Source organism: Suncus etruscus, chromosome 19 (genome assembly GCF_024139225.1).
Source record: "Suncus etruscus isolate mSunEtr1 chromosome 19, mSunEtr1.pri.cur, whole genome shotgun sequence".
NCBI lineage: Eukaryota > Metazoa > Chordata > Mammalia > Eulipotyphla > Soricidae > Suncus > Suncus etruscus.
Genome location: NC_064866.1, coordinates 38,754,279 through 38,781,707, shown reverse-complemented (window position 1 = coordinate 38,781,707; position 27,429 = coordinate 38,754,279). Strand labels below are relative to the sequence as shown.

General features: G+C 42.6%; 1 protein-coding gene across 2 annotated transcripts in view; it reads left to right on the top strand.

Annotated features, from left to right (window-relative positions):
- The window catches only part of ASAP1 (ArfGAP with SH3 domain, ankyrin repeat and PH domain 1), a 310,217-nt gene that overhangs the window by 270,160 nt on the left and 12,628 nt on the right, over positions 1–27,429 (top strand). Inside the window, exons 22-25 of one of the 2 annotated variants that reach the window (XM_049765558.1) lie at positions 1,502–1,609; positions 2,666–2,894; positions 14,573–14,743; positions 26,937–27,006. In XM_049765558.1, the coding sequence (XP_049621515.1) occupies positions 1,502–1,609; positions 2,666–2,894; positions 14,573–14,743; positions 26,937–27,006 (578 nt within the window). The remainder of the gene's footprint in view (positions 1–1,501; positions 1,610–2,665; positions 2,895–14,572; positions 14,744–26,936; positions 27,007–27,429) is intronic. The other variant, XM_049765559.1, reaches the window with a different exon arrangement.

Genomic DNA, 27,429 nt, shown 5'->3' with positions numbered 1-27,429 from the left:
TTGTAGCATCACATTAAAAAAAAAAAGAATTTTGGGAGGCATTAGTTCTAAAGAGTGGACAGCTGGGCCTGGAGAGATAGCACAGCAGCATTTGCCTTGCAATCAGCCGATCAAGGACCTACAGTGGTTGGTTCGAATCCCAGTATCCCATATGGTCCCCCGTGCCTGCCAGGAGCTATTTCTGAGCAGACAGCCAGGAGTCACTCCTGAGCACCGCCGGGTGTGGCCCAAAAACCAAGAAAAAAAAAAAAGAGTGGACAGCTAAAGTATCTTAAGCTTTACAAAATGTTCAAGATGCTGCATATTGCTTTACTGCTGGCCCACCTGCTCCTCTTTTTGTTGACTGAGATGACATTCTTTGCAGTCATGGCATTTGTGTTCTTGACATTCGGTCACTGCAACACCACCACTTTCAAAGTGCCAAGAACCCGCAGCCTCTGCCCGGAGTTCCTTTCTTATCCATCCCATGCCTTTCTCCCACTCGGACTCAGTAACTTAAGTTCTGTTGTCAGAGTCTAAAGGTTATTTTACTGGACAATTTCTTGCTTTCAGACTCAAGGTTTTTTTCTTAGCTTTTTCTGTTGTTTTGTTTAGTCTTTATGGGTTTTGGGGCTACACCCAACAGCGTTCAGGGGTGACCCCTGGCTCTGAGATCAGAAATTGCTCCTGGCAGATTCAGGGACTGTATGGGATGCCAGGGAATCAAACCCAGGTCGGCCACATACAAGGCAAACGCCCTACCCTCTGTGCTATCTTTCCAACCCCCAGACTCAACTTTTTTGCATTCTCATAAATTTCATAAGTCTGTGCTTTAGTATAAGTAAACATGATTCCCTAAACCATAGGAAAGGATGGCAGTTAGTTCTACTCAGTGTCAGCAGTTCTGAATTTTTATTCTTAGAGGATCCTTTGAGAAAGTTTATTATGTTTAGTCCATTTGTTTAGAACCACAAATTGAACTTGGACTGTCTACTGATAAAGGCGTGTGCCCTATCTTACTTCACTAACTTTTCCAGTCAGGAATTTACAACTTTGGGGGGTTTTATTTTTAATGTTTTGGTTTTTTTAACCCAGTAGTTATCGGGGGTCACTCCTGGCTTTCCACTCAGGAATTAACTTCTGGTGGTGTTCCAGGAACCATATGGTATTTTGGAAATCAAACCCAGGTCAGACACATGTAAGTCAAGTACCTTAGCTACTCTCCTATCTCCAGTCCCATGGAATTTATAGTTTTGAGATCATTTTAGTAATAGTGAGAAGTTGTTAATTTAAGGAAAAATTGAAATGATCAGAACAGGAAGGCTTTTCCGTAATTCTTTGTAATTCCTCCTTAAGTGTCTTATAGTGCTCCAATTTATATGATTTCTGCCGTCAAGATTAATTTGAAATAATTGCAGCTACTCATGATTAAATCGAAACCAGAAATAAATTATGATTTGCTTGATGCTTCTATAAAACTGGGGTATTTGTCATTTAAATTAAAATGGTTATGTCCTTTCAGCTTTCCCAGGCTAAATCTGGAAAGTTTAATCCACATGTCCATGTCGAGTATGAGTGGAATCTTCGACCAGATGAGATGGATGAAAGCGATGATGATCTGGATGATAAAGTAAGTGCCTCCCAATTCCCAGTGCTTTTTCTGTTACATAGATATTATTCATTGTTTATGATCTTGACTTTAGTCTAGGCACCCTGACCTCCCAGGGCTATTGGGATAGAGGAAGGCGTATATATATATATATATATATATATATATATATACATAAAAAAAGAGAAAAAAATTTAAGGAATTAGAGCCCATATTTGTGGGGATTGGCAAAGCTCAAGATTTAATAGAGCAGATCGGCAGTCTGCAGATGCCAGAAGGAATTGATTCTGCTGATATCAACTCTTTTGTCTGAAAACTGAATTCTTTCTGGAGGGTTTTTTTCAGCTTTTTCTCTTAAGCCTTCAACTAATTGAATGAAGCTCACGCACATTATAGAGAGTAAAATTCCTTTACACAAAACCCAATTTTTTTTTTTTTTTTTTTTTTTTTGGTTTCTGGGCCACACCCGGCAGTGCTCAGGGGTTAATCTTGGCTGTCTGCTCAGAAGTAGCTCCTGGCAGGCACGGGGAACCATATGGGACACCAGGATTTGAACCAACCACCTTTGGTCCTGGATTGGCTGCTTGCAAGGCAAACACCACTGTGCTATCTCTCCGGGCCCACAAAACCCAATTTGAGAGTTAATCACATTCCAAAAACTAGCTTTAGGCCAGAGATGCTCAGCGGGCTGTGCACACACTTTGCAGGCAGGAAGCCTGCTTTGAACCCTTGCCCCCATATCTCAAGCACCACCAGGGGCAATTTTCAGACACGGAGCTGAGTATAAGTCCTGGGAACTGCCTGGTGTGACCCAAAAACCAAAAAGTGGGGAAAGAAGTTTTCCCACAGTAATATCTGTGACCCTGGTAGTGGTGATTTGTGAGAGTCAGTATAGTTTCTGGTTTCTCCCCAGCACGTCATGACTCTTAGGATGTGACTTTAATGTCCTAAAATACAGAGAGCCACAGGGACCCAGGTTCCAACCCCAGCCCTCCTGCAGAAGTCCTGCTCACCCCTGCAACAGCATTCTCCTTGCCTGTGCTTCTCACTCACAGCCCCTCTCGTTTTCTTTGCCAGCCAAGTCCAATCAAAAAAGAGCGCTCCCCGAGACCACAGAGCTTCTGCCACTCCTCCAGTATCTCTCCCCAGGACAAGCTGTCACTGCCGGGATTCAGCACTCCAAGGGACAAGCAACGACTCTCCTACGGCGCCTTCACCAACCAGATCTTTGCCTCCACAAGCACAGACTCCCCCACATCACCAACCACAGAGGCACCTCCGCTGCCTCCCAGAAACGCCGGGAAAGGTATGTGGGTGAGAACGGCTTTGGGAGTCCATACTCAAAGCAAGTGGTCAACCTTGTTTTGAGGTGAAAGTGCAAAGTGTACTTGATGGGTAGAGTATGGAATTCAAGTAAGTGACTTTGATGATTAAGGGCCATTATGTGGCTTCTCTAACTAGGGGCCACACACAAGCAGACAGATATTACTGTTCCACTACTGCCCTGTAAGGTGTCTGCTCTCTTGCCCACATTTTAAGATGAGAAAACTGAGGCTTAAGGAGATAGAAAGATGTGCCCAAGATCAGGACATGTAAGTAATTGAGTCGAAATTCAATTTAAGTTCCACTTAGGCTTGAAACCTGGACTCATTCTTCTAAAGTGCCTCTCTTTTCAAGATGTTGGCAGTAATAGTGATTGTTTACAGGAGAGAAGCTCACAAAATAAGGTCGGTACTACAGTTACTGGCATCAGTCAAGAAGACCTGAGTTCACATCACCACCCCACCATCACCACTCCACCACCACCACACCAAAAAAAAAAAGAAGACCTGAGTTCAGAAATACTGAGTATCTGGCTTCAGGTTCTTAGCTTTGGGGGATTTTTAACCTAGTTCCCGTATGATCTGAGCACAGTCATGAACTCTCTGGTAAGGGTTGTTTTTCCATGAGATACTATGTAGGGGAAGAATGAGTGGAGAGTTACTGTGTAATGCATTATAAAATGTCTACTATTGTCCCACCTGTACACAGTTCAAGAAGAGAAATGCCAACACTAAAGGGCCACTGCTCTGGGTTTGTCATCGGCCAGTAAATCCAAATGCACGGTCCTCCCTGTGCGCTTGCCTCATACTAACACAGGTTTGAAGGCTTCTTGGTACACAATGCCATGCCTATTTGAATCACACTGAGGCGGCTATTTTCTGGGAAATGTGAGCTGTATTCAAAACTGTGTTTTTTCAGAGCTTATTCTCCATTGAGATAGTTGTATAAATGGGAGCTGTGTTCTTAGAGAGACCCCAAATGGCCTCCCAGATGATAAAATAATGGGGAATGGAGGAAAGTTAAAAGAAGGCTTTGTTGTGGAAGTACTCATCAAAGAAAACCAGCAACCATAGCACTAACAGCATATGTAAACCATAGGTTGAATCTGCCAGCGATTTGCTTACAATTCCTTATGTGACAGGAGAACATGTATAAATTAAAAAAAGACCATCAAGCAGGCTCCTTTAGATCACTGATATCTGTATTGTAGGAGGGCGTGGGTATTCTCCCCTGCAGCTAACCATATTCATCAGGGCAGCAATTTAGGAGTAGAAATCCTCTTTCTGCCTTCTAACAAAGACCGTGAAAAAGCTCCAGCCCAAATCAGACAGTGAAGAAGTTTCTCAAAAAGGTTCATCTCTGTTAATTCTCATTACCAACAAGGTAACAAAGCCCCAAGGCTTGTCTTATACAGAGAGGTGAACTTGCACTGGCTCAGAGAGTCATTGAGAGAATTGAAAAAAAAAGGAGAGCTCCAGGAGAGAATGTCCCTCACATCCCTTTACCCCTTTGTGAAGTTTTATCTCAAGGGGACACAGTAACTATAAAATATACTGTGATTTGGTGCCAAGTATAGAGTTGAATAAGCTTTAACCAGCCTTTCACCAAAGGCCCTGAAGACAGAGACCAAATTTATTTAGTGCTCCAGTTCTGAAACAAGTGCTCAGAGACTTAGCCGTGGCAACCACAGTCAGTTCAAGAAAAGACTGCCTGTTCCCCCTGCACTAGAAAAGCATCCATGCTTGAAAATGGAAGCTCTTCCTTTCTGAAATCAGGGTATTTTTATAAACTCTTGTAGCAAGACTTTGGCTTTGGAATGTTGACCTGCGCTGATGAGCCTCTACAGCCCTCTGGTGACCAGTATAAAGGCCTTGGAAGTGTGAAATATATCCTGTAGCTAACTTGGGTTCCACACCCTTCCGTGTGGAAAAGTGATGTCAAAAATGGACCTCCAAAAATGGAGGACGTTGTTGAAGAGCATTAGTGATCTATGAAGAGGAGATTGTACTCTGTCACAGAGCTGTACAATGTATTCATTTCAGTCTCCTGAGCGAAATGTTTTTCATTTTCATGCACACCATAATGTCCTGGTCCTATCTCAGGCTGTTCATTTCCCTTGGCAGCAGAAGTCACCCCCATAACTTAGTGTCAGGGACTGAATGACAGGGCTTCAATCGAGGCAGAAACCAGGCATTCATGATGAAGTTCCTACTATTAAGAGGAACTCAGAAGGGAAAGGTAGGAATAATCATTTATGATCTGACCCAGGAATATTTCCAAGAAACTCCAACTGCCTTATCAAAATGTAAGGAGGTTTGACCTAAATTCCCATCAAGCAAAGTCTCCTTGTGCTTGAACAGAGATGCAGGCCAAGTCAGAACACTTAGCAATTCAGAAGCCGATTGACCACCATGAAGCATTAAACAAATGTCTTACTGCCTTAACCCCTCATCATATTGAGACCCAGCGAGATTAAAGCAATGCCTTATTTAAGTGTGCCAAAGTTTCTTGGTAACTCCTTCCATCGTTCCTCTTGCTGTACATTCTACTTGTTTTAAGACCAGAAATTCTTGATTTTATTTTTTTATTTATTTATTTATTTGCTTTTGGGGGGGCCACACCCAGTGACACGCAGGGGTGACTCCTGACTATGCATTCAGAAATTGCTCCTGGCTTGGGAGACCATATGGGATGCTGGGGAATCCAACTGTGGCCCGTCCTAGGTTAGCATGTGCAAGGCAAATGTCCTACCATTTGCACCACCACTCTAGCCCCAAGACTGAAAATTCTTTTGCTTTGTCAAAATTGACAAATAATATTATTTTTGTTTGTTTGTTTGTTTTTTGTCATTAGCTAATATTATATCATAGAACTTTGTGTTCTTGTGGTTGCTTTGACCTGTCTCCCTTTTTACCAGTTTTTATTTTAGACACTGTGATTTAAAAAGTTGTTGACATTTGGGTTTCAGTTATACAAAAGACATCCAGGGAACAGAAGGTTGTCCCACTAAGAGGGACTCCATTCCACCACCCCAAGTTTTCTTCCACTCCCCAACCTGAGTTCTTGATAAGCACATGTTTAAGTTGTAGTTTGGGTCCCATGCTTTCAATAGTGTTGGATCTAGTAATTTAACTACATACATGCAAATAACTTCTCTCTGTGCCACAGACGCAATGAGCTCATGGCCCCTAAGCCCTGTCCATATGTTATTTTGAGACCTTCTTGATTCCCTCCCTCAAAAGTGGGCAAAATATTAGCTCTAGCTTACAGAAAAGAAAATGCCTATCTTGCCCTCCTTATGAAAATTGTTGCCTGAAGCCAGTGAGCAAAATACGAAAAAGTATTTTGTAAAATGCAAAGTCCTACTAGCCTGAGCGTCCATAGATGTTCCTCGAGAATGGAGGAGTGTCACACAATTACATCCGCTCCAAGAACAGGTTCTTAAAACAAGTATTATTTAACTATGCTCTTGATTCCTTTTAAGCCGTAAATCAATGGTTTTCCTTTCACAGTGTCTCAGTGTGGTCCCCTCTTAATCCCATCTCCCTATTATCATAAACTCAGATCTGTAGACCAATTATTATGTTCTGTTACCTTTGCCATTTTTTATAAAGGTGCATTTTCATGCAAATAATGTTATTGACACAATAAGTATCTAGAAAGAAATATTATTATATTGCTATAACACATTGGGACAATTATCAAGCTTATGATTTGAATTCTTGACAAAAACACATTTGGATAACTTGTCTTGAGACTGCAGTCACTCTAATGAATCCTCCATAACATGGATTAAGGTGCCATGAATTCTTAGGAATCTCTATCAATATACATGTGAATAATTCTTTATAGTTTGCCATTATCTTTCTTTATATCCCGCATCTGAGAAAGACTATTCTACATCTGTCCTCTTTTTTGTCATTGTTTTTTGGTTTGTGGGACACACCCACTAGTGCTCAGGGCTACTCCTGGCTTACTCCAGAGACTATATTGGGTCAGTTGTGTGCAAAGCAAGTGCCTTGCCCACTGTATCATCACTCTAACCCCTATTCTTCTTCTGACTAACTTGATACTGTCGTTTATATTCACATATCAGGTGATTGCAATCTTTTCTTTTTTATTCTTTTGTGGGGTTGGGTCACACCCAGTGGCGCTCAGGGTTGACTCCTGGCTCTGCACTTAGAAATTGCTCCTGGCAGACTCAGGGGACTATATGGGATGCTGGGGATCAAACCTGGATCCATCCTGGCTTGGCCACTTCAAGGCAAACGCTCTACCACTGCTTTGGCCCTGCAAGTCTTTCCTTATAGATGAGTAGTATTCCTCTGTGTGTTGGGTGGGGGGGGTGTGGGGGGGGAATGGGGGGGTGGGTGGCTTGGCCACTTGTAAGGCAAACGCCCTACCACTGTGCTATCACTCTGGCCCTGCAAGTCTTTCCTTATAGATGAGTGGTATTCCAGTGTGTGTGTGTGTGTGTGTGTGTGTGTGTGTGTGTGTGTGTGTGTGTGTGTGTGTGTGTGTGCATACTCTCGCATGTGCATGGCACAGTCTCTTTAACCAGTCTCTGTTCTTGTACACATGGGTTGTTTAATTACTTGGCTATAGTGAATAGTGCTACAATGAACACAAAAGCACACTTATTTTTAGAATCAAGTTTTGGGGCTATTGAAAAAGATGCCAAGAATTAGCATTGGTGGGTGGTATGAAAGCTTAATATTTTGGTTTCTAAGAAGTGTCCATATTATTTTCCAAAGTAGTTGAACATTCCCACCAGCAATGGCTAAGGGTTTCTTCTTCTCACATCTTTGCCAACACTGGTTATTTTTATTCTATGAGGTCTCCCATTCTTACTGTTTTTGAGGTGACATTTCATTGTTTGGATCTGTATTTCCCTTGTGATAAGTGATGCAATGCACTTTTTCAATGATCTCTTGACCATCTTTTTGTCTTTGAAGAAATATTCTCTTCTGTTCATCTCCCTACTTTTTGGTGGAGTTGAATCTTCAGCATAGGAGCAAAGGATAAGAAGTAGAACAAGAAAAAATTTAGCAAATAGTATTGACAACTGAGTAATATGTTAAAAAAAATTTTAACTCCAAGCCCTGTTTCATAAGAAACAATGCAAGAAAGTCCATTGAAAATGAATTAAAGACTGAATCCATAAGTTACATCCAGAAAAATAAAGACAGAACCCTTCATTAAGTTGAAAATAAAGTCATCTTCAGTAATTCAATTCCATTGACCAAACAAAAGCAAAGATAAACTGTTGATATAATGGCATTTGGACTTGGACACACCCCTTGGGTAGCCCCACTGTAATGACAGTTGAACCTGGACACACCCCTTGGACACACCCCCTGTCATTGCCTGATATAAAAAGAACTTGGACAGATGGAGGAGGATAGTGACCAAAGAAGCACCACCTGGTCCACAGGGGGTCAGAAATAAAGCATCAAAGAGATGCTGGCTGCTTTGTATTTCTCTCCTCTCTCTCCTCTCTGTCTGTCTGTCTCTGTCTCTCTGTCTCTGTCTCTCCTGTCTCTCTTTCTCTCCCCCCCTCCCCCGCCCCCACAGTGGCAGGCTTCAGACTCCAGGTGAGAATAAAAAGACACTTGGTCTTCACATCTCCTCTCCTCTCTGTCCCTTCTGGGCCACCAATAAACAAATGATGCAGCATTAAATTCAGAAGTTAGTACACCAAAAAAGATGTATTGACAGAATAAAAATAAAAAATATTTTCTCTCAAAGACTGGAAGAAAATATTTGCTCAATACTCATCTGACAGAGGGTTAATATTCAAGGTATATAAACTAAAATAACCCCTAGGTTAGTAGTTCTATCCCTTTATGCAATTTCATATATAACATTTGCATAGCCATGACAAAAGCTGATGTGAGGTGTTGTGGAAACCAGATGAGTACAACACAGAACAGAGCTCAGCACCTGGCTTGTAGTAAATGCCCCATGGTGGAATCTGCTGCTGGCATTAGGAACATATCAATACCTCATTTTTACCAAAGAGACCTATTGAGAACAGGGGCCAAGTGATAACACTCAAGTCTGAAATATACAGGTATTGTGAATGGTGAAATCTGGCAAAATGTTGACATTTCAACTCAAAGAAATTTCTTCTTTTTTTTTTTCTTTTTGGTTTTTGGGCCACACCCAGCGGTGCTCAGGGGTGACTCCTGGCTGTCTGCTCAGAAATAGCTCCTGGCAGGCACGGGGGACCATATGGGACACCGGGATTCGAACCAACCACCTTAGGTCCTGGATCGGCTGCTTGCAAGGCAAACACCAGTGTGCTATCTCTCCGGGCCCAATTTTTTCTTTTTTCTTAATAATTTTTATTTTGACCAAAGTGAATTATGAATCATTCATAGTGAACGATTTAAGGTACCTAGTGAAAATGAATCAGGGCCATTCCCATCACCAGTGTTGTCTTCCCTCCACCCCTGTTCCCATCATGCATCCCATATCTTCCTCCTTTGCACCCCAGACTGCTAGTGTAACTGCTTCCCTCTGTGTACAGCTTGTTGTAGATAGGGTATCGATTCTTTTGTTGTTGACTTTGGGTGTGGTGTTTAAGTCTGATCATTTTTTTTATTTCCACTTAATGTTCATACGATTGGTCCTGGTACCATCCATTTTTCTCCCTCAATTCATGAGGCAGATCAAGATGATTCAAATTGTGTGGTTCTGTTGGAAGAAGGAAAAAAAATACACTAGGAGTCCATTTAGAGGTTATAAATATCAATTTATAAGAAGAAAGGAAAAAAGAAGAAAAACATAACAAAAAACGAAAACAAAAAATTTAAATAATAACACGGTAACTATAAAAAAAAAGAGGCACCCACCAACAACAAAAAAAATCACCAAATAATAACCACAGAAATGAAAAAGAAAGAAAAAAAGACAAAGAAAATAAATAGAGAGAGAGAGAGAATGAGAATGAGAATGTAGGAGGGCTGGCATGGCAAGGTTTTGTGCTTTCCTTCTTTTTTTTTTTTTTTTTTTTTTGCATAGACACAGTAAGTATTGGGGAAATTAGAAAGGGAATTGGGAACTCCCTTGGCCTAAGAGATTCAGGGTTGTGGGGAGTGGCGGGGGAAAGATTCAGGGTTTCTCTGCCCTTGAAGCATACTGTCTGGGAACAACTATAGGCTCTGTACATGCTGATTTTCACACCCCAAGGTATGTGCCAGGGAACTTTCCACTCATCAACTGGAAGATGTTTAATGAAGAATAAATTTGATTTCCAGAATAACTTCCTGAATAGAACTAACTTTTCAAGATGTAAGAAAGCTAACTGAGATACTAAGATGCTAATTGTTTTATTTTTGTCTCCAGGAGGCCAGCCCCCTAGAAGCAGGTCTTGGGGTCTTCCTGAATAGGTTGTGGATATCTGTTCATCCGCGAGCTCTATAATGAGAGCTCCTTACCTCAGACTGGCTCTAGCTTTGATGGGTGTTCTACCAAAAAGCAGCACAGCACTTGAGAAGCTTGGTGTCATGAAGAAAAAAGCAAGGCAGATAGTACCTTTGTAGTCAAATTAGATGAAGACACTAAATTCCATCCATCAAAAGAGAGTTTGAGAAGAACCTATCTAAAGTACATCAGTCACTGATGTGGAAGGCCAGTTGTCACTTCCATTAATTTTTCCTTCCACCCCCCTCCCAAGGGACCAGTTCCTTCTCTGAATGGCAGTCCTGTCTCTGTCATAGTCTCTCTTCAATGTTTACCTGATTTTGCTGAGTTTGCAGCAAAAAGGCTGCCACGTATGCCTTGCTGGTCACTACTGGCCAGAGAGCATGCGGTGGTGTCTGTAAGTAACAGTAAACACTTGTTCATTCTCTTGCATGCATTCCTTTTAACAAATGTTTGAAGCACTGGGTATATATAGCTAAGAGGGCATTCCTGGTCTCAGCTCTTGCTGCCATGAGAGAGAAAGCAATGGAAAGTCCCTACAAGGTTAGCACAGGCACACTGAGGAAACAGGAAAGAATGGCAACCTCTGGCTTCAAGAGAAGACCAAAAAAGTCTTGTTTTCCTATGATGCATCTCAGTTTCACAAGGAGGCAGAACCCAAGCAACATGCATCCCCAGCATGGGGTTTGGGGTCCCTCAGTTTTTATCTTTTAATGTTTTTGCTTTGTTTTTCACCTATCATTCCTGTGAGAATTATCTTTTGGGGGGATCATACCCGGCAGCGCTCAGGGGCCACTCTTGGCAGGCTTGGGGGGGGGGGGGAACCATATGGGATGCTGGGATTCTAACCACTGTCCTTCTGCATGCAAGGCAAACACCCTACCTCCATGCTATCTCTATCTCTCCAGCCCCTCCTGCGAGAATTATCTTAAGTCAGTACCCGATTTATATTGCATGTAATTGTATTATTCTTTTTTTAGAAGACGTACTCATTTTAGTTTTCTCATAGTTTTAAACCTTAAAAAAATTTAAATTTGCTCTTTCTGTAGTCTAATAGTTTTGATGGGAGAGGTAGGAGGAAGTCATACCCCAGCAGTGCTCAGGAGCCGCTACCGGCTCTGGGTTCAAGGACTACCTAACTGTGCTTGGAATTTGGATTTGGTGCCAGAGATTTCAATTAGAATCGCAGCCACCATCTAAATCCAAGGCAAGAGCTTAACTTCAGTACTATCTTTCTGGCCTTAATATAATGTTTTTTTTAGCTAATTCATGCCCTACCAAACTGAAGATTTTATAGCATCTCTTCTTTTTTTTTTTTTTTTTTTTTTTTGGTTTTTGGGCCACACCCGGCGGTGCTCAGGGGTTACTCCTGGCTGTCTGCTCAGAAATAGCTCCTGGCAGGCATGGGGGCCATATAGGACACCGGGCCTTTGGTCCTGGATTGGCTGCTTGCAAGGCAAACGCCGCTGTGCTATCTCTCCGGGCCCTATAGCATCTCTTCTTTTGCTTCTAGTACAAAACAGTAGGTAGGTCTTTGTGTTTTCTGAAAATGAAATTACATTTCAGTATTTAATATTCCTTATCAAAATGAACATCGCGTCTTCTCCCATTTAGTCTTCTGAGTCACGTGGTCACATATTTGAGATATATTATCTTCTTTAGAATCACATATTTTTTGTTTATTTTTGCACCATGCCCAGCAGTGCTCAGCAATTACTCTTGATGGTGCTCAAGGGAACATATGGGATGCCAGGGATAGAACCTGGGTCAGCCACATATAAGGCAAGCATCTTACTTGCTGAACTATCTCTCCAACCCCATTTTTTAATGGTGGTATTGATTCAAACCCAGGATCTCAGGCATGTGGGGCCAGGGCCCCACTGCAGAATCACTCATCCTGAAAAAAGCAAATGCTATATGATTTTATTCATGTGTATATAAAGAAACCAACCAATGGGGTAAATGAAATAAAACAACCTTCCCCCCAAAATGTTTTGACTATGAAAATCAATTTGTGGTTATAAGACATGAAGGTGAAAAGAATGAGTAAATTAGGCAAAATGTACAGTAACAAACAAAAGTTAAGTTGATGTTATTTATGTACTTACTAAAAAAAATACCAATAGCAATTTGTTCACTCATTAATTTTATTGTTTTACTAAATTTTCTTTGCACCAGGTCCTAATAAAAGCTGCAACCTGGGGGGGAGAGAGACAATATTATAGAGGTTTTATACAGGAAGTAAAAATATCATATCGGAAGTATATAATGTTTGTAAAACACTAATGCTTTCCTTTTTGAAGTTTCTGTTTTGCTTGGTCTGTGATTACAGGATCACTCTTTCTTATGATCTCTTCTGAAATCACATACTGCTTACAGCTTTGCTCAGAGTCATGACTCCAGGCGTGTCTTTGGCCGCATTTGTTTCCAGATAACACTTGCCACCAACTGAAGTACCTTCCGGGCGCACTGCTTCAGAGATTCCCTAGATGGCGATAAAGATGAATTTGCTAGGGTCTCATCATTGTCTAATATCTGTTCTCCATTTATTTCCAAGAGGAAAATTACACTTCCTAATACTGAGCATTAGTTTTTCTTTTCCTGTGTGTCAGGCATAGGTCATGCTGCCCTGGCTTTCAGAAATAGCAGCAGCATATTGTCTGACAAGCTGAGCGCCTCATATGCCTCTGAGTACCCAGTTTTGTGGTTGTCCCAGCTCCAACCCTGGATTTTTTCATTTCAGTCACACCGGGACCCCACTTTCTTGACTGAAGACAAGAACAGCGATACCAGACATATTACTTATAGAGTATTATGGAAAGAAAAATCACATCAATAAGGAAAAAATGAATTTTATAACTTGGGTTATTGTATTCTACAATGATAGTAAGACTGCGATAGTCTCACTGAGATTAATAATAAAACCTGACACCTTTGAAAAGTAAGAATTTAAGTTAGTGTTGATACTGGACCAGTAATTGAAAATGGGAAATAATCAAGCTCATTTGACCCAAAAAAGGAGGCCAGCAGTAATTACACTTTTCTTTTACTGTGCAGAATGTAAAAAGCTCTTTTGGAGCCTTTCTGGATCTTCAGGTATACTATCTTGTGTTAAACATTTGGTGTGGCAGTGTTCTGAGTTCTCTTTGTCTCTTTCATTTTTATTTTTCTCTCTTTTTTTTACTTTTACTACTTCCTGGCAACAGTCCATAAGCCATATTTTTGTCAAAATGCCAACTTATAGTACCAGGTTCTCCTTTGTCACTCTGAATAGACAGACCTAATGCCATATATTCCATTCCTAAAACAGCTTTTTAAGGCAGATTCGTGCTTTTAAAGCATTAGTTTCAAAATCTCAACACCTGTAATAACGATTTGTGTGTATAATTTTATTACTTCTGTCTCTTAGCCCTTTTTTCAATCTCTAGAAATAAATTTCTGATTAATAAAACTTGTTGAGGTTTCTAATAACATAGGTGGTGAATGATTTCTAGAACCACTCAGAATTGGAGGGATAAAAAGTCTTTGCATTTCTCTTTTATTCCTTTTTTTAGATCCTTTTCTGTTTTTGTTTGGGGCCCACACCTGACTGTGCTCAGGACTTACTCTTGGCTGTGTGCTCAGGGGACTGACTGTATGTGATTCTTGGGATCAAATGCAGGTTGGCTACATGCAAGACAAGTGCCTTATCCATTGCACTATTGCCTCAGCACATCCCTCAACATGTATGAAAATCATTTTTTTAAAAATCTCCATCCAAATCTGTTGACAAAATTGGGGAAAAAAATAGTGTTCTGTGACTACTCAGTGTTCCAACTTGTGGCATGTGGTTAGGTCTCCGCTTTGTTTCTAATGATTTTGCCAAACTATGTGCTCAATTCTGCAGTATGTATTGCAATACGACCTGTGAGTTATTTGCTTCAAAATGTGTATTTTTTTTCCCCATTATACTGAAATGACAATCTGGATCCATTTGCAGTCCATGTTGACTAAAAAGCACATACTCTCCTTTCCTCTGTTATCGTTTTTGTTTTGTTTTGTTTTCGCCAGCAGTTCTTACAGATCCTGTTTATGAGTTACTGGATTCGTGGAATAGACAGTATCCAGCGTTTTGCTCTTGTCTCTGTGTTTCATACCACATGTTGATGTGTGGGCGTGGACATAATTGCTTACTGGCTCTTTTGTCGGTGAGACTGGGATTAACCTTCCTGCCCCCATTCGATTCCTTTCTAGGTCCAACTGGCCCACCTTCAACACTCCCTCTAAGCACCCAGACCTCTAGTGGCAGCTCTACCCTGTCCAAGAAGAGGCCTCCTCCCCCACCACCCGGACACAAGAGAACCCTATCCGATCCTCCCAGCCCACTACCTCATGGGCCCCAAAACAAAGGCGCAGTTCCTTGGGGTAAGTCATCCTGAAGTCAGGGCCAGTACTAACCAGGCCAGCCAGTATGTTGGGCTCCATCGGCAATAGGCACGCAACATCTCTACTAGACTGACCAGACTCCACATAGGCCAAATAAGTGCTTGGTTGCATCTGAGAATGATTTTACTGCTTCGTAAAGCTAAGAAGCACTTTTGGATAGGTGGATGATTATTTCAAAACTAGTTATGGGGCCAGAGAGCTACTACGGTGGTTAAGGTACTTATCTTACATGTTGCTAACTCCAGTCTTATTCTTGGCACCACACACATAGGGTGATTCAAGCACCTCCAGAGTGATCTCTGGTCACATAACCAGTAGTAAGCCCTGAGTACCACCAGGTAAGATCCCAAAACTAAACACAAAAGAAAAAAAAAAAAAAACCAAGCGGTAATATTCAAGTGCAGGGCATTTCCCATGCATCAAGATGCTGATCTGCCTCCAGATCTTTTATGTAATTTCTAAAGCAACTCTGAGATAGATACTGTTCACTTCACTTACAGGTGAAGACACAAACACTTTTAAGCAAATTAATTCAGTCTCTTCTCAACAGCTAGAATGGTTTCTTAAACTGTACATTAGATCACAGCACATCCTGTGCTTCAGGTAAATGCATCCTTGTACAACCCTCCACTCAGGACTTTGAGGGCCTGCATGAGCCAACTCTTACCACCCATCGCCTTCCCTGCTGCTCCACTTTCCTCACCCATCTCTCTCCCTGGTGCTCTAGGCTCTTCATTCTCTGCAGCTCTATCGTAGCCTATGAAAAGATGACTTCCTCTCTCTCTTTCCTGAGCTTGCGTGACTGTCTCCCTCACCCTTCTCTAAGGATGCTATTTTCTGTCCCCCTCCCCTCTCCTTTCAGAGCACCTTGTCCTTTAGAGTGTAAACTCCTTGAGAACAGGGGCCTTGTCTTGTTTCATTGTTGTTGCCACTGTTTTCCGTATTTACAGGGTACAGAACCTGATAACAGTTGCTTAAGGATAAATAAGAGCCATTTAGTAGTTTAACTATTTCTACAGCATGACCGCAAATAACAATTTTTTTTCTCCACAAAGACTAAATTTCCATCTTTGTTTGCATGTTTAGTTCACAAGAAAGTTTACTGACCTGCCAGAGTAAGTCAAGAATCAAGTATCTCTCCAGCACCCAGCAGGCAGCAGGCCTACACAGGCCTACAGAGAGGGAAAAAAAATAGTTGCTGAAAAGGCATAGTCTTCCCCCAAATAAAAATAAAAAATAAAAAATTGGGGCCAGAGCGGTAGTGCAAGTAGTAGGGCATTTGCCTTGCACACAGCTAACCTAGAACAGACTGCAACTTGATCCCCCAGCGTCCCATATGATCACCCAAGCCAGGAGAGATTTCTGAGCACATAGCCAAGAGTAACCCCCGAGTGTCACCAGGTGTGCTCCAAAAGAAAAAGTGTAGCCCCTCAGAATCCATGAGTATCATTGTGGCACTGTTTTGACCCTGGAGTTCGGGTTTTGGTTTTTTTGGAGGGGCTACACCCAGTGAAGCTCAGAGGTTACTCCTGGCTATACACTCAGAAATCGCTTCTGGCTTGGGGGGACCATATGGGACACCAGGGATCGAACCAAGATCCATCCTGGATCAGCCAAGTGCAAGGAAGATGCCCTACCGCTGCACTATCACTCCAGCCCCTACCCTTGAGTTTTTTAATACTAACAAGGAGGTAGCTTCTCCAGATGGTTTAAAAGGCACTAAAAAACGTCTGTACCAGGTGCGCTGAAATTCTGAAGTTTGGAGGAAATTCTATTCTACCCCGTTTATCATCTGACCCAAGGGTATATGTGTGTGTTGGACCTTCTTGCCCAGATGTTCAAGATGTTGTTCATGGTCTGGTAAAGGAGACAGATAAATGTTGAAGTAAGTGTTCTTTACTATTTGGTTGGCATTGACCATGTCTCAGAGAAATTATAAAAGTAAATAAATTAGAGGCTGGAGCAGTGGTGCAACGGTGGGGCGTTTGCCTTGCTCATGGCTGACCTAAGACGGACCGCGGTTTGATCCCCAGTGTCCCATGTGGTCCCCCAAGCCAGGAGCTCATGGCCAGGAGTAACCCCTGAGTGTCACTAGGTGTGGCCCAAAAACCCAGGGAAAAAAATTTGCAAAACAACAACAAAAAAGTAAATAAATCAAAATTACAAGTGTCAGGCAGCCCTTGAAGCATACACATTTGCAAGGTGTTACCTATGTAACAAGCTCCTGAGTAAGACAAGGGAACTTGTCTGACCTTGTCAGTGTTGACCATGTCTTGTCTTGATTTAGGAGTGGGGGTTTGGAAGCCAGGAAGGACTACATGCAGTGATGTTCAGGGCTTACTCCTGGCTCTGAACTCTGGGATCACTCTTAACAGTGCCCTGATGACTATCACATGCAGGGCAAGCCCCCTACCTTAAGATTCTGAGGCTGGATTCTAGGGCCTTCAGGTCCCCAGATTTCATTTGGAAGGATTTTCCCCAAAATCATACCATGAAGGACACTGTCCTATCCAAATTTTCAAGTCGCAAATCAACCTTCTGATTTCCTTACGGCTGTTGGTTGGTTTTAATTTTGCTCTGTAGTCTGCATTCACCATACAAACACCATCTAAAGTTCTGTCTGCCAAATTTCTGTTTTCTGACTTCTGGGGCATCACAGAGGCTAGAGAGATAGTACTGTGGGTAAGATGCTTGCCCTGCATGCAGCTGGTCTGGTTTTGGCCTGCAACAATGCATATGGTCCTCTGAGTACAGCTAGGTATACCCCAAAAACAAACAAAATCATCATGTTCTATTTCTTTTGCCTTATTCAGCGATAGGACCAACAACTGGTAATTGGGGTTTTTGTTACTGTGTTGTTTGCTTTTGAATGGACAGGGGACTTTTTTTTTTTTACCAAGAAGTAAAGTTGTCACTTTATAAAAGTTAAGTTTTGGCCCTCCTGGAAGCAAGGAAAAGCATTGAACCTTTGGGAGATGTGAGCACCGGGCCATCTGCAGGTGTCTTACCAACTAGAGCCTTGTCTACAACTATATTGAAAACCAACTTCAAAATCAAATCACAAACATTTATCCTGTTCTGTCATGGTTATTCCTAATCAATCCCTAGTAGTAGCTCTGGGATTATCAGTCTTGTCTTGTTCTTTCTGAGCTGGTAGGCATGCACTTATGTGAGATGTAACTTAGAAATCTCTGCAGACAAAAGTGTCTTATTGGGTCAGTTAAAGTTGGTCTGGCCCCAGTGTTGATGCTTCCTATGGAATAATTTCTGCTCACCCTTGCCTATTTCTTGCTGACATTGTGTCCCAGAGGCCAAAGGAGTGGGGCCAGGCATGTACATGAAGGATCAAACACCAAGGCAACATTTCTCTGATGCCTGGACATTCCTCCATCAACCATCTTTCCAGTGTACTTGGATCTCCCTAAATGTCCCCATCCCATGAGATAAGAGGCTGTCCATGAGAAGGACCAGACAGATGGGGGTGGTGGGACCAGGGGGTGAAGGGATGATTAAGGCCCAGTAACTCCCATTCTAAGATCAGAACCTTTGCTCAAAGAACGCCCTCAGTTTGCGTCTATGTTTTGTCTCCCTCTGGCCCTGGTTTCTCCCTCACTGTAATTCTGTATCTGTCTCTGTCTCCATCTCTCTCCTTTTTAGGAATTCTGTGAAGGTGTGGGCAGTTCTTTAGTAGATTAGGGCTGCAGTGTGGCCCTAGGTTTTAGTTCCTGGTCTCTAATTCATCACTACCACAACTCTACCTCAGCTTTTGACATATGTCTTTGAATTATTATGTACCTCAGTCTCTCTAGTTGTAAATTGGGGCCTCTAAAGAGTTATTGTGAAAGTTAGATAAGAAAACCACACAAAAAGCACAGAACACAGAAAGGACTTAATAGATGTGACCCATTGTTAGTCTTTAGCCTCGCTTTTGTAGAATGGCTTACTGTCACAGAAACATACTTGTTTTCTAGCATGATATCATGAAACAAGACAAGTCCACATTTTGTCATGACTGTGCTCCATTCAGAAGGTCTGGAGAAAATCGACTTCTCACAGCTTCAGAGAAATGCTTGGTGGCATCACATCTCTTTGGTTGTGACGACATCAGTCAGTCTTTCTGCTCTGTGTCCTTTCCTTTTCTATGTCTCTGACCATTCTCTTTAGTCTTTTTCCAAGCAGATTTCTATATAGAGAAGACACATGTATGTGTATAGTGAGAGCCCTTTGGGACTAAAGAGACTCTCAACTCAGGAGCTATGATTTAATCCCATCTAAAATAACCCTTTTTCAAAATAAGGTCACAGAAACAAATTCTAAGAATCCAAACCTGATATCTTAGTGGTCATTATTCTGCCTGCTGCAGTCCACCCATTGGCCCCCAGTGATGCACACCAATGCCACACACAAAATTCACTTCCCAGGGGCCAGAGAGATTGCAGAGTAGATAGCACCTTGCATGTGGCCAACCTGGATTCAATCCCCAACATCCCATGCGGTCCCCTGAGTACTGCCAGTAATAAATTCTGAGTGAGAAGCCAGGATTAACCTTGACATTGCCATGGTACAAGAGCACCACCAGAAGATATCCTTTCATCTGGGGGAAGAAAATAATGAGAAGGGAGGGGGGACCCTGGACAGAGGTAGAAGGAAGCAGACACTTTGGTACAGGGTGTGTTGCCAGAATGTTTTATGCATTCAATCAACCCTATCAGAGCATTATAAATCACATATCCTCTAATAAATATTTTTCATTTTTAAAAACGCATTCACTTTATCTCAGCATCCCTAACTCGCAGCCACCACCCCCTTCCCTTGGCCCATGTTCTTTACAACTTCCAGAGCAACTGCCTGCATTCACATACCTGCAAGGCATATTCCACCTTTCTCCCACCATGTGTCCCAGGAAGATTGGGACAGGATAATTACTCCTAGCAGCATGCCTTTCATTTATATTCATGTTAGAAAAGCATCTGATGTAAAGAATCAGATGAAAAGAATCAAATTTGGAAAATAAGCAAGGCTTGAGGCTTTCTGCCAGTGTCCCTTCTCCCTGGCTATTTCCAGGACATCTGACATACATCTCTGTCATCTGGCAGTCTCACTGGCCACCGTGTGGCCAGCATTGTTGTCCCTCATGACCTACCTACAGCGCAGCAGTCTCCCTGGCCAGAATCAGTGGCCACCTGTCAAGTTTGGGAGCTTGTGCCCTTTATCTCCTTGCCGCCATATTTCTGTCTCTAGTCTCTAAGACCCCTCTGACCTTCAGTTTTAACTGTCAAGAAGCCGTGACTAGGCAGTACTAATCCTGTTGGTGGCCACATTTTGTTTTAGGCTGAATCTCAGTCCCATGTAATTTCTTCATGCTGGCTTTGGGGGCTCCCCACTCTGAAGAAGAAGCCCTGTCCAACTTGGTTTTTGTGAAAAACAAACCTTTAAGGTTATGCTGATGCAGGAGCCTCAAAAGATCAGTTGCTAAGTTACAAGTCAAAACCCAGAATTGCTCTAACTTGAAGTGTTCAAGGCACAGAACACTAAAGTAGGAACTAAAAAGATAGTGCGGGAGGTAAGGAACTTGCATGTGGCTACAGTTAGTGGCCCCAATTCAGAGTTCTGCCACCATGTATGGTCCTCTAAGAGCTATTGGATGTGGTGAAAGATATGTAAGCCACTTTGGTCAAAATAAAAATTATAATAATAAAAAAAAGAACTATTGGCTGTGGCCTGGACCCCTTCCCCCCAAATCATATAGTAACAGAAGCAAGCCTGTTTAAGGAAGTGATGGCGCTCGAGTTTATCCTTGGAAGATGAGTATAAAAGCTTGATGTTGAGATTACCCAGGCAAACTAGGGGCCCAGAGACTAGCTATGCCTTTTCTTCACACAAAGGCATGTGTCTCTCTCTGCCTGACCATCTCCAAACTCCATGTTTGTGAAAATACACTGCTATCTGGGAATAAAAATGAAATTTTTTATTTATTTGGAATCTTGGTGTGCAGAGGATACTCTTTGGTACTTAGGTCTAATTTCTGGCTCTGCTCAGAGATCACTCCTCATGCTCCTCAGGGGACCATACATGATGCCAGATATTGAACCTGGTATCATACGGTCTTATGCAAGACAAAAACATATTCCCGGGGGCCGCAGAGATAGCATGGAGGTAGTGTGTTTGCCTTTTTATGCAGAAGGACAGTGGTTCAAATTCCAGCATCCCATATGGTCCACCTATCCTGCCAGGAGTGATTTCTGGGCATAGGGCCAGGAGTAACCTCTGAGCACTGTGGGTTTTTGTGACCCAAAAACCAAAAAAAGAAAACCTATTCCCTGTACTATCTCTGCCCCAGAATCTTTAAAAAGAAAAGTACCTGTTATCTCATAGGAGCTACAAGAGGTTGGTCAGCACTTGGAAGTGCCCTCAGGCAGTCCCTAGCTCTGTAGCAACTTATATGTGTAAATGTTTACATAAGTGTGTAGTGTGTGCTAGGAAAGGAACCCGGGGCTTCACATGTGAGACATGTGCTCCAAAACTGAGCTTCTCTATAATTCTTACAGTCCTAGAGGAGAATAGATGCTGGCTCCACTTAAAAGATACTGAAATATGGCCCAAGAGCCATAGCACAGAGGGTAGGACATTTACCTTGCACACAATCCACCTGGATTCGTTCCCCAGCATCCCATAAAGTCCCCCAAGTACCACCAGGTGTGGCCTAAAAACAAAACCTAAAGATAATTAAATTTAGGACCAAAGAGATAGTACAGTGGGTAAGTGCTTGCTTTACACACAGCCAACCCAGATAGAATCTTCAGCACACCTGGGTGACTCAAAACCCAATTTATCTACACCAAAACTCAGAAAGATGATATCGCCTGCCTAGAATCTCACAACTGGTGAGAGCAGGAAGCCCAGATTTACCAGCTTCTGTGGTGGGGTCAAGCCTGTTCCCCCGACTCACCCCTACCCCAAAATTCACATCCCTGACTTGATTCCCCATCTCAGCACTTGTGACTTTGCTTCGGGCCCAGCAGGTAGGCACTCTGGCCTGGTTGTGTCTCTCTTCCATCTGTAGACTGGAGCCCTGGTGTGCGGGAATGGCCGCTCTAGGCTCCTTCCTGCCAGAACCACAGTGTCTACAGCACCCAAAATAGCTCAGGCATCACATTTCGGAAGTGCCGCCACTGATGCATCCCACGGTCTGTCTCAGGAAACAGTGTCAGCACGCTTCGCATCAGGAAGCCAGCAGACCTCTGGACAGATTTGGATTTTAGTGGAAACCTGGGATTTCAGAGCGATGTCTTATTATAGAAACCTCATCATTTGCAGGTGTAAAATAAGTTGTTTTTAACCTGCTTTTTACCAGATCAGCAGGTTGGTTTGTTGATGGTGGGTGACACCAGGTGATACTAAGGGCCAACTCCCAGAAATGTGCTCAGAGCTCAGGAGACCGTATGCATTGCTGAGGAGAGAACTAGTTTGACCATGTGCAGAGTAAGTGCCTTATTCCCTGTAGAACTCTCTCCAACACCAGATCAGCTTATTTTTATCATAACTTAAAATGAATAAGGAGATGTGGTCTCCAGGAGAATAAACACAGTGGTGTAAACTTTAAGTTCAGTAATGGACTAACTTTACTTGCGGGGTGTGGGTCCTCAGCAGAGCACAAGACGAGAAATACTTGGAACTAGATCATAGACCTGACTGAGATGCTTACAAGAGCCAAGGGAAATACACAGTTACACAGCTCGTGGTGACTATCGGATCAGTCCGTTCCTGACCCTTGGGGCTCTCATAATACCTGAGAGGACTTCTGGCAGATATTTAGAGCCGTTTCTATAGCGCAAAGTGTGGGAAACGACTAAAGAGACATTCAGAAAGTTTCATCTAGGTTCTCTGAATACCTCCCTAAATGATTTCTGGGAATTAGCTGCATTCCTTACCTTCAGCCATTGAAATTATATATGCATGCCACACCCAGGGCTGCAGTAAGAGGAAGAACTGGGGACACTCCCAGTAAGAGTTCACTTAGCCCTGTGGATCTGAAGGTTCCCTACTCGGGCATAGCACCACAGTAAGGGCAAGAGGCAGGCTTATCTAGCCAGGAATCAAACCCTGTGCACCGTGTCCAGCTAAAGCATTTATTTTTTTTTAATGTAAAGCTACCACAAATTGATTGTCTTCACATTTCAAGGCTAGAACTTGGAGGTGACAAAGCATAGTGCTTGAATAGTGAGGTGAGGCTTGTAAATCATATTATTGGAAGCACTGATGGCTTTCGAATAGAAATTTTACTTTCTTTTTCTTGGGTGTCATGGTGTGTTTTGACATCAGCTTCCTCTAGCCCCAGCCTCCCTTTGCATGCAGTTCTGGAAATGATAACAGTGGCTGCCACTGATCGATTGTTTGCTATGCACTAGGCACTGTAAGTTTACTGTACTGAGACATTATTATATTTAGCTGCCACAAATAGAGACCATCCCTGTTCCGAGCTTACAAATAAGGAAATTGAAACAACAACTCAGTGGCTTCTCCGGATCTCACAAATTGCGTCATTTTAGAACTGGAATTTGAACCCCATATTTTCACTCCGGTGGATTTATTCTTCTTGGAGCCTCTGGGCCATTTATTGCTGGGTAAGCATTCTTACTTTTCAAGCTCTGGCTTGTAGTTTCTGGGCGGCAGTGATTGACCTTGAGCTTTACAAGGGCATTCCTGCAAATGCCTGTCCAGCCTGAATGCTCAGCACTCTTTCCCACATATGTCTGCAATGTTCCAGACTCTTAGGTTTATGCTGTCCCTGTGTTTTGCTCCTCACTTTCTCTCTGATACAGTCTTCTTTTCAGAAATGCTCTGAGCCATGTTTTCCTTGCCCAGCACAGCAGGTAGCCTTTGCTGGCTGTGAGAATGACAAGATTTCTATCGGTAGACCAGGAACTTCCACCACCAACACCACCAACACCCCACCCAGGTGTGCCAGCAGTCATACTGTGATCGAGGAAAGGGCTGAGTCAGTACTGTCAACCCTTAATTCAGCAGGCATGGGATTAGCAAGTGTAGGTACTTTTGGGGTTTTTTTTGTTTGTTTTTTTGTTTTTTTGTCCTACTGGGGTTAAGCCCATGAAGTGTGTGAAATATATGCTCTGCTATTGAGCTATCACCCTGACCCCATGGGAAGTGGCATATCATACAAAAACAAGTATGGCAGAGACCTGTCTTTGAGGTGTTTGTGTAGAAACTAAAAACATCATTTCTGATACATTCCATCAATGAGATACAAATAACAATTATTACCCACTGTGTCCTCCCTGTGGTTAGGCACTGTGCCTAAACACTTCAGTTTCTCTCTTGCAGTGTGCAGACCCGTTAGTAGACTGGATATGGTTGTTGTCTGCGTATCACAGTTGAGGGCAGGGAGATTTTATGCAAAGGTGTTGTCATCCTCACCCATCTACTTGTCACTGGTGCAACTGGAACTTCAAACCAAGAAATAGTGTCTAACACCCAATTCTGCCTTTACCCCTCCATTTCAGAGGTGTGGACATAAACAAAGTGGTTACTGGTTGAGTTGGCTCGGGAAGAATTCTCTGTAGTTGACTTGGAGCCATTTTTTAGATAGTGGATAGGAATAAACCATTGAAGATAGGGGAGGGGCAGGACAGCAGAGGGAAGGGGGAGAGTTGCCTCAAGTGAGCAGAGAAGACAGTTAATGGGGTTTCCACAAAATCACTGCAGTGTTTTCTGCCTGGAAAAAGGAGGAGCAGATACAGCAGTTTCTTTCCCAAACTTAAAACTGCCTTTGATAGTCTTAATCGTTCAAACTCAAGACTAACTGTGTGAGATTTGATATCCGGTACCTGGCGTTGAGCATCTTGCCAAAAAAGAAATTTGCCTAGTGCCAGAGTGACTACAGAGTACATCAGGTTTTTTTGCCTTGCATATGGCCAACCCAAGTTTTGATCTCCTGCTCCCCATCCTGAACCTGCCACGAGTGGCCTCTGAGCACCACTGGGTGTAGTAAAAGGAAATTGTATACAGGGGATTTTAGGAGAGGTAGGCAAAGTCCTTCAGTATTAAACTACAGGTTCATGGAAACTTGCTAACGATCAGGAGTGTCTTCTTAGAATAAAAGTGTATGTGAATGTGTTTGGTCCTGGTAATGCAGGTTTAGTTTGTTTCTTGTCAAGATTCTTGCCTTTTCAGAAGGTTCTTATCCGGAAGATCTCATCTTATGACTGGTGTAGTAGCTTAAAGAATTGAGTGTCTTTGCTTTATGAAAGAGATAAGGTCCTTGATCTTTAGCATCACATGGCCCAGATTGGTCCCCAAACACCAAAAAACTGTTGCTAAGAACAAACAAAAGAACTGAAAGATCCCATCTTTTTTGCCAGCATCTCTCTGACATTAAGTCGAATTCAGTGGGTTGAGAGATTAACACAGTAGAACCAGTTAATACTGACCCTGGAGGCATGTTTCTCAGTTCTGTCCAAATTCTAAGAATCCTTACCAGGTGTTTGACCTTGGGAAAGTCACTTCTGTGTGTTGTTCATACTTGCTTTGAAGGAGTATCTACAGGAGTGTATAGAGTATATCATATTCTGTATATAAGCAGAGCTATAGCGAGGACCCTTAGCACACAATAGTAAGTGTTCAACAGGCAGACATCTTGTTATTAATAGTACCATTGGAGCATCATGGTGGGTAATGAAAAGTATGTGAATTTGTGGTCAGGGCTTCAGGGTACATAATTTCTCCAAGTAACCTGCAGCTGTCTGTTCACTTACCCTTGTTTCCTCATGTTTAAAACGAAGATAATGATGCAAAAGCTTCTTATTGTTATGAGGAAAACCTTTTGAGCAGACACTCCTTAACATGAATATTGATTCAGTTGTCTCCCCTGCCCGATCCTTTTTTTTTTTTTTTTTTTTTTTTTTCTGCCCTACTGTTCCCCCGTGCCTCCTGGGAAAGACGGCATCTCAGCAGGAGGAGGAAGAGTCTGCCAAAGGGGGCAAAGGCTGGAGGCTCCAGAACTTGGAAGAGCAGAGACCAGAGATAGCTGTGTGTCTGAGAGTTGCTGGGGATCCCTCTGGAGCCTGACCTCTGAGAACCCAGGGGCTGCCCTGTGCATCTCCTGCTTGGGAGAGGTCACAGATGCACCATTTATCCTGTCAAGACTACTTCTCCTGTCCAAAGCTCATGTATCTGGCTTTGCTGCTTACTCTTTAGAAGCTCTCACTGTTCCCAGCAAGAATATTTTCTGCCACTCCCACTGCTCTTCACCTCCTTTGCACACTTCCCCATCCTGTTGGACATTTATTTCATTCTTCATTACTAATCTAGTGCGTGCATGTTCCTCTCCCAGACCAGATCATAAACTTCATGTGAGCAGAGGTTTTTTTTTATTTGCTCTTGTACCCTCCTGCTCCACATTGATTGATAGGGTGGATGCTTATTATGTGTTGATGGGTAAACTATTGAGTAGCTTAGAGACTTGGAGCTTTGGGGTAGGAACAATAGTAACAGTATGGAAGACATTTGCCTTGCATGTGGGTTCCCCACATGCTGGGTTCTATCCCCAGCATTCCATATGGTCCCCTGAACCTGTCAGGAGTGATTTCTGAGTGTAGAGCCTGGAGTCACCCATAAGCACTGCTGACATATCCCACCCCACAAAAAAAAAAAAAAAAAAAAAAAAAAACCCAAAGGCGAAGCTTTGCCCAGTAGATGACTCATTTCACCAACTATTATGTCATGCCACACACATAGCTTGTGGGTCATGGATTTCTTCAATCTGGTTTCCAGAAGATAATTTTTGGGCATGGGAACCTCTGGGTGAACTCAGACGAGTTTTACTTACATTGCTCTGGTCCCAAGCAAAGGACTGAGCTGTTGGCCCATGGCCAAGGTCCTGTGATCTAGGCAAGGAAAAATCTGCTTGGTTTTTTGGCATAGTCCTTCATAACATAATAAAGACATTTTTAGGCCCAGAACACTTTCTTAATTGTATTTTGCTTTGTTTGTCTCACTGTCAGAGATGCATCTTTCTGTTCTAAAAACTATCTGACTCGTCTTTTGCATTATTTTTTGGAACCTAAGGGATGCCTGCCTGCCTACGAAATCCCATAGCGCATAGTCTATTTCCCGGTCTGAAGACCCATCTTTATCTATTTGACTTTTTCTCTAGGTAATGACGTGGGGCCATCATCTTCGAGTAAGACTGCGAACAAGTTTGAGGGACTGTCTCAGCAGTCAAGGTAATATGTCTTCGTACTGCTTCTCTTCCACCAGATATCTTTGCAGCAGACCGTTCTAGAAACAGGCTCTAGTAACAGTTTACCACAATGTGTCTTGTCTGTTGGTTTGAGCGTCGTAAGAAACTAAATAAATGCTTACTGTCCATGTGCATATGGGCATATATACTTCTGCAAGTTATATTAGCCATCTCAGCTAATAATGGGTCTGCTGGCCTGATTTGTTGTTGTTTTGTTTTGGGGGTGTTTACTTCAAGAGCTTGAGGCTGCTCCCAAGTTGGTACTCATGGTAGTACTCTGGAAACCATGGGATGCAGGGAATTAAATCTAGGATTCTGTGCACAGAGAATGTGCTTCACCCCCTTTGAGCTGTCTCTCCAGCCCTGCAGGCCGAATTTTTTTAAATATTTTTAATTATTTAAACAT